Source organism: Amia ocellicauda, chromosome 15, assembly GCF_036373705.1.
Source record: "Amia ocellicauda isolate fAmiCal2 chromosome 15, fAmiCal2.hap1, whole genome shotgun sequence".
Lineage (NCBI taxonomy): Eukaryota > Metazoa > Chordata > Actinopteri > Amiiformes > Amiidae > Amia > Amia ocellicauda.
In genome coordinates, this window is record NC_089864.1 from 4,376,316 (window position 1) to 4,387,204 (window position 10,889).

The window sequence follows — 10,889 nt, forward strand, 5'->3', positions numbered from 1 at the left end:
GCATGACTAAAATGTGACTATGGGTGTGTATTCGAGCTATGCCCAGTTCATCAGGTTGTATGGTTGTGTGTTTTTGCAGTGTGGTCAGCGGGCACAGCATTTAGAAATCATTTGAACCCGTGAATCCAGTACATGACTCAGCTCTCAATTCATTGTCGCGTAATGAGAGGCATTGTAGGATAGAGTGGGGTTTTGCCATAGGTGGCAGCAAGGTTAAATCACTTCTAATAAATGTTAAAAAAAATATATATAACAAATGGCAGCAGTGTGGAATAGTGGTTAGTGCTCTGGACACTGGATTGGAAGATTGTAAGAGGTTGTAACAATGTCACCCTAGCTCAGGGTCGGTGCTAAGAAATGGGGTAATTATATTGTGTATGTACACCTTTTTTTTTTTTAACATTACTGCCATAAAACACAATTAAATTGCTTGAAACTACCTTTAGTATACAATCTAATCCAGGCTAATGTCTATTTGTAGAGATCGAGATTTTGCATGATTTACATATATAATGTCTGACCGTAGTCAGTAACATACCCAACAGGTTGGTTCATTATGTATTTGTTGGCAAAGGCCTTTCTGCAGGGCAACTTAGAGGATACCAGAGCATTGCGCAAGTGCAATAATACAGTACAATATTTACAATTCAAGCACAATACAAGTAGTTTCAAATTTACAGAAGGGTAGATAAAGTCATAGCTCCTAGATCTAATACTAATAGCTAATTGTGTGTTGGTCAAAACATGAAAATGCACCCTAGATCTCAGACATTTTAGTTGACCTGATCAAGACAACTAAATCAAACTGATTACTAAATTAACACTGGATATGAAACAGACAAGCCTAAGGTTTAAACGTGGAAACATTAAGTTACAAACTATATACAACAGGCTTGAGTTTAGCATATTTAGTTATACATTTATGTTCTAAGGTGAAGAACACATAAGGACAGAGTTCAAAGCTTCAGTTTCCTAATCTTCTAGAATGGAAAAAACAAAATGGAAATCTTATTACAAACAATATACAACCTATTTTCCCCAACCAATACATTTCTTTCTAGTGAACTTTGGTAGTCCCAAATTAGCAATAATGAAGAAACCGTTAATTTTGTATGTTCAATACGTGGCTAGAGAACAATAGAGCAGTGCATTCTCTAGAATTCAGATGGAGTTGCTGGAAATGCCGATTCAAGTAAATTATACAGGTCACCCTAAACTTCCTATTTCAAAAGCCCTCGGAACATTTTATTGACCTTTATGGTTATTGATCAATTAAGACTCACTTGATCTGTAAAAACACTGGTCTCTCTTTTCAAGTACTGGTTCAAAGTCACATCAAAATAACACAAGCTGGACTGAGGGCTCTCCAGGACCAGGCCTGGACACCTCTGAGCCCAAGTGCAGCGTTTTCCCCACAGTAGTTTGAGGTTTTCATTCCAACTGTTGCCTTCGATAACACAAGTACCTCTTTAAAATTAGATCTGTATGACAGTATTGAAGGTATTTTACACTGCTAAAGGAATTACCATGAAAACCTTTAGGTCTGCCTTTGTGATTCACATTTGGATATATAAACATGTACAACAATTCAATACAGGTCTGTGGTCTCCCTCTGGGATGGCCTTGTATGCCCTCTGGAGTGTGGTAGTGGATGTGCCGGTGCCTCGTCTGCCCTCTTCGGGGGTGGTGGATGTGCCTCTTCTGCCCTCTGTAGTGTAGTGGATTTGCCTCATCTGCATCTGGATGCAAGAAGATTGTGATCAGCTTACTGATGGTGGCATGAATAAGATAATGGGATAACCGTGCAAAACCCATCCTTGTAACATACTCAGAACTTATCTACAACAGCAAAGTACAAGTTGGTAATACTTCCCTTATGCTAATACTTGCTCTTATGTTCACATCTTCTTGGCTGAATTTCTCCTGTGCTTTCCACGGTCTGGTCTCCATTGGCTGCTGACAAGTGCTCTTGATCTCTGGCCTCAGATTGAAAAAATACTGTACATTTATTTAGGCAAAGCGAGAGTCCATTGGGCTGGCTAATGCCTATCGATCTATATTATATATGCATCTGTGAACACATGGCTCAATTGGTTTGCCTCACAAGAGTGTAGTGGGTGACTGAATTACCTACCTAGACCTACCTGCGCTCTAATTTAGAAAGTTGGTTCACTCTTCAGAAGCTTCCATAAAAGGATTTAAATGGTTTTATCAAGTTCTATTTTTAATACAACTATGGGTAAATTGTTTCAATGCAAAAATATTGACATGAAAGAACGAAATACTGGGTTTAAATCACAAATGTAGTGGAGGGTGGAAACGCCACATATGGATTTACTTTGGGTTTCTCAAATAAATATATTGGGTTGGTTTGGTGCTACTTGTGTATTTTTATTTCTGGCAGCACTGCCCAGAGCTTCATTACACAGTCGGCTAAATTGTCATGGTCAGATTTCATATTTTGTAAATTTTTCAGAAATTATATTTGTCAAAATAGATTTTCTGGAACCACGCTCTCCATTTAAACATTGCGTTTATGGGAAAAGCAGTCTTGACTAATGTCGCCAGTCTCAGAACCAATTACAACGCAACTTCGGTGGATTGCTGCATCTGCTGCATCTTAGTATGCACCATTGCCATCCCGTTTTTTCAAAATGTATACGCATAGCACAAAACCACCACAGACGGACAGCAGCACTCCAACAACTATACAAGCCACATTACTGGAGGACAGTCCAACATCTGAAACAAGAGGAATAACAAACAAAATGATCTAAATGGATCTCACAAACACACACAGACTCAGGAGGGGGAGAAAAAAAAGTTAATTCACACAGACACTGGGCTATGGAACTGAAGTTGAGATGTTTACACAATTTAAGTAGCCTAACTGACTAATGTTGTGCTTGGTGTCTTGGATTATGTGGTGATCAGTGTGAAGCGATGAAACCAGCAAACAAACATGGCATCACCAGAAATATTTACCAAAAAAATAAAAACCTACATTTTAAATTCTTAGGATTTATTTTCTATTTATTCCTTATGTAAAGATCTAAATGACCAACTTAATGCATGTCCTACAGCACACATCATAAAATATACAATACATATAAAATAATGCCCATTTACTTTAAAGAATTAATAAAATCTGTCAATGTGAAGCCCTTAAAAATTACAGCAACAAGAAAGTTTCTCACCTTCCAGAGACACAGAGACGGTGCTGACTGTGTCCCCCTGCAGGTCCCTCACTGTGTACTGGCCCTGGTCAGCTGCTGTGAGTGAGCGCAAGGTCAGAGAGCCGCTCTGCACTGACACTCTGTGCTCGTACCCGGGGCCAGGACTGAACATTGTGTCCCTCTCCAGAGTGCACACCGAGACAGAGGCTCCCTCTCCTGCAGAAGCAAACAGCACCTCTACTGGCCCAGGAGAGAGGAGCGGGAGAGACAGCAAGGCTCCAGACAGCAGAGTGAGGTTTGCAGTGTGAGCTGAGAAAAAATAGGAGCAGGTCATTATTGCGATCAGCATCATCAAGATTTCAATTAATGCGAGACATCTCAGGCTTCAAAAAACTGCACAGAAGTTGACATCACAGCAAATCACATCATCCATCCATTTTTTAAATGGATTTCTGGCAAGGGTTGCGGGGAAGCTGGAGCTGATCTTGGCAGGCATAGGACACAAGGCAGGAATAAACCCAGGCTGGTGCAAGTGCATTGGGTTTTACTCATTAGAATAACTTGTAACAAGATTAAGTTAGTTTTTTTTTTTTTTTTTTTTTAATATTTTTTTATTATTTATTTTTTTAATGTTCTCAAGTACAAACAATCGTATGTATACACTAAATTGGCACTTTCGTACTAGTGTGCATACGGAGACCCCGGTGGTGGCTGAAAGTTGACCCTGATCAAAAGGCAGAGTAAAAGTAATAACCCCCCCAAGTCTGGGTCCTACCTGTCACAGTGACGTTCACAGTGCTGATGGTCCTGCTCTGGGAGTCCAGCACTGTGTAGGAACCCTGGTCAGTGAAGGTCAGTGCAGACAGTGTGACCTCCTGCTCCTGCCCGGAGACTCGGGGCCCATAGGCAGGGTCAGGGGTCACGGTGCCGCCCTCTACAGCACACACTGGGAGAGAGGCTCCAGCGCCCGCAGGGTTAAACCACACTGTCACAGCTGCCCTGCTGTACAGACGGAGGCTCAGGGGCTGCCCATAGGAGACAGAGCTGCTCTCCTCATGGCCTGTGGAGAGTTATGCATCCAAACCAGTTAACAGATGAAGTTTGACATCCAAGTTATATTAATGTACATTTTATAATTGTATCTTACATTTATTTAATCTATTAAATTGGAGATTTCAAGTTATATGTTAATGGATAATTGATAAACAACTTTTCAGTAGCTTAAGGCTGAAATAATAACGGAACAAAGAATCAACTCATGTTCAGTGAAGGACACTGTGGAGGACAGATGTGGAGAGGACTGGTGTTGACTCCTCTCTCACTGACTCCAGGTGGTGCAGTCTTGGTACAACACAGAGACAGAATGAAACATTAAATAAAGTTACATCACAAGGATAACACTGTTGAAAGATGGTAGCAATGAAAAAAAAAAACTGATCTGGAAGCATGTTTTTCCACCACTGAATTATACTCTGGTGTTGATTAACTACATTGCGTTGGATCTGGAGCAGTTCCAAAATGTGGAGGAAAAAATTAAAGCCATCCTTAGAATTGAACAAACAAAAACAGCATACCTGTAACAGTGAGATTAACCCTTCCAAGAGAACTGCCCCGTTCACTTCCTCTCTGATGGGAACACCTATAAAACCTCTGGTCAGAGGACAGTGTGTGGTTGAGGATCAGGGAGAAGTCCCCCAGTTGGATCTTTTCCAGAGGAATCTCAGTTCTGTTCTCAAACCCAGGACCAGGGGTGGAATTGCCATAGATAAACTCATAAACAGGGATTTCATCCGTCTCCCACTTAATGTAGGTCTGCTCTATAGGAGTCCCTCTGTAGGCTGATCCATCACAGCGCAGAGTGACAGAGTCCCCGACTCTCACCGACACTGAGACAGGAACTTGAGATACAGAGACTGAGAAACACAGCACCAGAATAAGGCCACCACAAACTTCACACACAATGGAGAGAATTAATCACAGAGTAAGATATGTCGAACGTCACACACAATTTAACAAAATTTGACCGTGGAATAATTATGCTGTCCCCAGATACCTGGCAAATGTGATGTGCATTAGCTTCACTGTATTTGAACAGAAGCAGTTTCAAATGTGAAGGGGAAAAAAATCCTTTAGAGATTTTTCTGATTTTCATTTGATAAAGACAGCAAGGAAACAAACAAAAATACTCCAAGTTAAATGGGGAGATTAACCCTTGCAAGAGAAATGCCTTGACAACCACTTTTCTGACAAGAACACTTGTAAATCTACTGAAGAGAACAGTTCTGCTCTAAAGCCCTGGAGCCTTGAACTCACCATCAGCCCTATTTATATCCAAACACTAATTCTTCAACCTTCTGAGATCTGGTATTCACTGTTCACTTTACAGAACATGCCCTCCCATCAGTCATTGACTTGACTGACTCTGCTTCTTATGTTGCGATCCTCCGTGCTCTCTCTGCAGCCTTGGACACGATCAATCACTTCCTTCTGCCAACCTTGAATTTCTGACATGGCTCCATTGCCTGGATCTCCTCCTACCTTAACAGTAGCACCTACCAGGTGACATTGCATGGATCTTCCACACCACAACCACTGCTACCAGGTGTGCCCAGGAACAGTCCTGAGCCCCCTCTTGTTCTGTCCTACACACACTCTGGGTCCCCTCATCATATCCTATGGGTTCTCTTAACACTTCTATGAAAATGATGCCTTCCCTTTCCCCCTCCTGACCCTCTCACATCTCTACCCATCCTTCAGATTTCCTCCTGGATGTACTCCCATCTTCTTTCCCTCCTCCTCTTCACTTACACCTGATCTCTTCATTTCAATTCCAGTGGAATCAAACTCTCCCCCCTCTTCTTAGGAAACTTTAAGTAACTCTTTATCCTGCCCTCTTCTCAGCTCTTAATAAGACCATGGTTCTCTCCCACCTGTATTACTGCATCTCCCCCTTGGCTGGCCTGCATCTGCGGTCTGCCCCATGCAAATCATCCAGAACCTGTGTACTCATCTAGTGTTCACTTTGCTTGGATTCACACATTTTTCTGCACTACTCCCTCCACTGGATCTCCATCGGACCTCACATCCAGTTCAAGACTTTGGTTCCCACCTACCATTGTCTCAACAAGACTGTACCTAGCTACTTAGAGACCCTGACCTTTCCGTACATCCCCTCCAGATTTCTCCGATCCTCCTGCACCAGAAGACTTCCTTTGCCGCCTCTCCACTCCCCTTCCTCCTGAGCCGCTCCATTTCCACCCTGGCCCCTAAATGATGGGACAACCATCCCCTGTGTTCAGGACAGCAGAGTCCCCATCTACCTTCCAGTTATCAGTCAAGAAACATCCGTTTAGACTGTACCTGGTAATACAGCAGCCAATTTTCCAAGATATCTCCGCATTTTTATGCGCGACTATTTGCACTGGTTTCATTTACTATACATCATAATGCATTGAAGATGACTTGTGAAAACTAAGTTGCCCTAGGTAAGGGCATCTGCTCATAAATTAATAACTTAAGACTGCCCTAAAGTTAACACAGTAAAGAGAATGAATCAGAAAGTACAACAGTCTGATAAACACTCATTCAGGGTCAGAAAACTATCAAGATTCTATGTAATTGAATCAATAGTGCACGATCACTGAACTGATTACAATGGAGTAGCAGCTAAAGAGAGAAGATAGGATGCTCTACTCCATTCAGTTAACTGGAATCTTTACATTCTCTAAGCTAAATCAATGTTACAAAAAACAGTGTAGCTTAAATCACTGAATGTTCAAATTAAGAGTGGAGTACATACTAAACATACACATGGGTCACAAGTTAAACCCAGAGAGATGACTAAATTTTGTTGCCCATTCCAAGTCATGGTTAGGACTTGGCCAGAGTGACAGGCTGTGATATACAGATGGTTGACAGATTAAAGGGGGGAAAAGAAAAAAAGTCAATAGTAAATAGGGTTGGAAATCATGGTAAAAGGCACACATTCAGTGACCGTGATGCTCGTGCATTACTGTGATATGCAAGAAAACAGAAGAGCAACTCTTTCCCAGCGGACTGAGAATGTCAATGCAGGAAGTGATCAGATTGTCAGCAAGAACAGTCTGTCGAGAACAACACAGAGAGGATATTAGGGCTGCAGTGCATAAACCCCTCATTACAAAGACAAATGCACATTTGAGAGTTCAGTGGTACAAAGGCACTGGTCTACAGAGATGTGGAAAAAAGTGATATGGTCATCCTTCACCATATTCTCGACAAGTGGGCGAGTGCATGGGTTGCGACACCAAGAGAATGGTACAGGCCTGACTGCTTGACCCCTACAGTGAGGGGGTCTGGAGGCTCCATTATGCTGTGGGGTCATTTTCCTGGCATGGTTCGAGTTCACTTGTCCCCTTAGAGGGAAGGGTCACAGCAAATCATTACAAAGTTATTTGGAGTGAACACCTTTATCCTATGGGGACACATTTCTATCCTGATGGAGTGTCTCTTTAAGGATGACAATGCACATCCAGAGGGCACAAAGGTCACTGAATGTTCTGAGGAGTATGAAAGTGTGAAACATATGCTACAGTCTTCGCAGTCAACACATCTCGACCCAATTGAACACCTATAGGAGATTCTGGACTGACATGGTGGTGGAGAGCGCTGTCCAACATCTAAACGCCAAATGAGGGAATATCATTTGGAAGAATGGTGTTCATCCCTCCAGTAGAGTTCAGAGACTCGTAGAATCCGTGCCAAGAGCATTGAAATTGCTCTGGCAGCTTGTGGTGCCCAACACCTTACGTAGTTTAATTTGTCACCCGTCTGTACATATAGAAATTATATATATAACATTCACATTTTAGACATTTATTTAGGCCTGATGCAGAAGGAATCCATGGGACCATGGCGAATTAAGAATTGTATCGTATAATGGTAATACTATTATATGGAGGAACAGGTGACAGAGGATCCCCAGACTAAGCAAAGGTTCCGAACCCCAAGAAAAATAGGCACGGTTATTTATAGGTTGAGATCTCAAAAGCAAACAATGAAAAGTCTATATATGGGAATATTTTTGAAGAATCCATGATGTTGCATATTAAATCAGTATTTAACACAAAACTAACATTATATTGGCTACTGAATAAGAAACAGTATAGCTACTTAGTAGATGCGTCAAACCCCCTGGTACATTTCCACTGCACCACACCTGTAACCTTGTGGATGACTCTCAGAACACAGAAGGTTCATTATCAATACACACATTTCTACCTCATTCTCTAAAGTGTCCAGGTAGGGAAATTAGATGTTTTGAGAACTGAGCATCCATCTGTTACAGATGTCTCAAGACACAAAGAAAGGCAGATACACAGAGACCCTGTATGAGCCAAAATTAAGTAATTTGGATACTTTCAATATAGCTGATCAATGCAAGTAATCCTTACACCACTAACTTTCCTGGTTGTACATGCAGTTGGCATAGAGGGAGAGGAGGCTGGTAACTGGAAAGATGGTAGCAGTTCAAGTGGAGCATAACAATGTAATATATAATCAAGAGAGAGGACTTCTTTCTACCCTCTCTTCTCTTCTCCAGCTTTTGTTTTTTTTTTACTAAAGAAACAAAATTGGTGTAAGGTGTTTTGCCCAACTTACCCTTTACAGAAGTGCCATTTTGCCTCATTTTCTTTATCCTTAAAACGAACATCTCAAGGTGAGCTACAGATAGCAGAAGACAATTCACTTTATTAGTCTGTCCCTTATCATTAGAGCCAATAGTTGATGAATGGACAATGTAGTGGAAATGTTACTTAATTACTTACTTTAAACAATCACATTTGTTTCATTGTAATTGAGCAGGCAGCTGGGTATGATCTTGAGATAGAATTGTACCAGCTTGTACTCAATATGCAAACTGTTGCAACTGACCCAATGGGAAATCAAAAGTTGTCCCTTGTTGGTGGCTCAATGTTCGACCTGGTTATGATGCCGGCATAGAGCATCTTGCTGGCACACATTATATTATTGGTAACATTCCCATAAGCTAAAGCTTGTTCTCCAGTAAGAAGAAACTGACAGGTCAATAGAAAAGTATACTGAACTGCAGGAGGGTTGTACCGCAGTACAGGAGCCCAAGTCCAAGTCTGTTTCTCGTAAAAAGCGGTCCCCCTATTTCACTGTAACCCCCCACCTTGCTCTCACAGTTTTTCCCCTTCAACCGCCGGTTGTCAATGTAATTCACACTCTGTCTACATCAGAAGTGGTTTTGGGACATTGCTATACATTGATGGTATAGTGACTGCAGCAAGCTCCATAAATCAACTTTTAAATCTAGGTTGCCATCTAATTTGAATAAGACTTCAGACAGGCTTAATGTTTTAGGTTCTTATGCATCAGTTAATTCCAATGTAGCGAGAGCCACGAGTTGGGGAGCAATCCTGCAATCACTTCTGCAATTTTACACTCAGTTACAGTTTTCTGCAGGTTTTTCCCTGCTTTGGGAAATACATTTGAATTCATACGACACTTTCTAGACCTTAGATCACAACTTCGTTTCTTACAGTGGAGGGAGAAGAAACACTAATGTGAATTCCCACCAGCACCGCCGACGCTTTAAAATGGAAACCATGTCGTGACGTTGCTAGTAAGTATCTGGTTTTCTCGCTATAGTACAACATAATAACTTGGAAAAGTACAATATGCTCATGATTGTATCTTTGCTCTTTAAATAAAGCAATACTCGTATTAAGAACTTAAAAGGTAATCGCCTTGGCGTCTGCCAATAAATAAATAGATCTCACACACCTGTTCAAGCACACTAGTATTGGCGTGATCTTCACAAGTGGCAAATCTCAGGTGTGAACGTGAAACGTGTGATGTATCCACAGGCGTACCTGTAAAAATACCAATGGCATTCGGCTATGTAAACCGGGTTAAACAAAGAAAAAAACGTGCCCAGCAATACTCACACAATAAACCTGCTGCTCTCGGTGGCACACCAGGATGACTCGGATCACGACGGGTTGACTGGCTGGTAGAAAAGGTGCAAAGCTGTCCTGAGATTAACAAAGGAGCACACCTGCCTGGCACCACATTTGAAAGTCGCGGTGGGTCACATGATCACACTAGACTACGTCACAATCAGCCTGCTTTACGCCCACCATTGCTTTTGAAGTTAGACCTGGAAGAATAAACAGAAACACTGGTTTCCACTGAACACGTCTCAAAAACAGACTTATAGTTGAGCTGAACACCGAGAGCGAGTCTAGAAATAGGAAACCTTTATTTTCTGCAAAAGACATGGAAACAGGAAGATGGATGTGAGGATCACGCCGGGGAGGGGGCGGAATTAGGAGATTTCAAATCAAATCAAATCAACCTCACCTGGTTACAGACGCGCATTTGCGGAGCTAACCAATCAAAGACAAAGCTCACAGAAATGTGAGATTAAACATAATTACGTCATTTTGGAAACGAGAGATGCAATCTTGTCCAGGTATAATGCAGTGTGCGACGCTATGCTTGCATGTCATGTCTGGTGGTTATGCCTCATAAAACACAAACTTTATGCATGTCGATTAGTAATAGGCCCATACCCTATTGTGTCATTAAAATCGAGATATTAAGGTATAGACTAATTTCATCCATATGAAAAACCTGCCTCATTTCATAGTTTAACACGATGCACCTGAATTGTCTTATTAGATACGTCCTTCCTTAACAGATTGG

At 41.6% G+C, this 10,889-nt stretch overlaps 1 protein-coding gene across 8 annotated transcripts; it reads right to left on the minus strand.

Moving 5' to 3' along the window:
- Window positions 1-546: 546 nt before the first annotated feature.
- Window positions 547-10,650, minus strand: LOC136771465 (uncharacterized). Of its 8 annotated transcripts, none has more exons than XM_066723793.1 (8): window positions 10,130-10,650; window positions 9,966-10,054; window positions 8,817-8,879; window positions 4,751-4,815; window positions 4,433-4,517; window positions 3,952-4,236; window positions 3,198-3,485; window positions 547-2,742 (listed from the first exon to the last, which is right to left on the minus strand). In XM_066723793.1, the coding sequence occupies exons 3-8, from the start codon at window positions 8,866-8,868 to the stop codon at window positions 2,621-2,623; spliced, it is 897 nt and encodes a 298-aa protein (XP_066579890.1). In that variant the 5' UTR covers window positions 8,869-8,879; window positions 9,966-10,054; window positions 10,130-10,650; the 3' UTR covers window positions 547-2,620. The 8 variants fall into 8 exon arrangements, with proteins under 8 accessions (XP_066579890.1, XP_066579893.1, XP_066579894.1 ...); XM_066723796.1 differs by having other exon boundaries at window positions 4,751-4,826; XM_066723797.1 differs by lacking the exon at window positions 9,966-10,054 and having other exon boundaries at window positions 4,751-4,826.
- Between the last annotated feature and the right edge of the window lie 239 nt (window positions 10,651-10,889).

What these genes read in the sequence shown, in the direction of transcription:
- LOC136771465 (XM_066723791.1), bottom strand. Translation starts at nt 8,868, where the DNA reads ATGTTCGTTTTAAGGATAAAGAAAATGAGGCAAAATGGCACTTCTGTA. An exon ending in GGTTAATCTCACTGTTACAG is followed by an intron (nt 4,237 to 4,750) that starts GTATGCTGTTTT and finishes AACTCTCCACAG; the next exon opens with GCCATGAGGAGAGCAGCTCT. An exon ending in CGTCTCTGTGTCTCTGGAAG is followed by an intron (nt 2,743 to 3,197) that starts GTGAGAAACTTT and finishes CTCTTGTTTCAG; the next exon opens with ATGTTGGACTGTCCTCCAGT.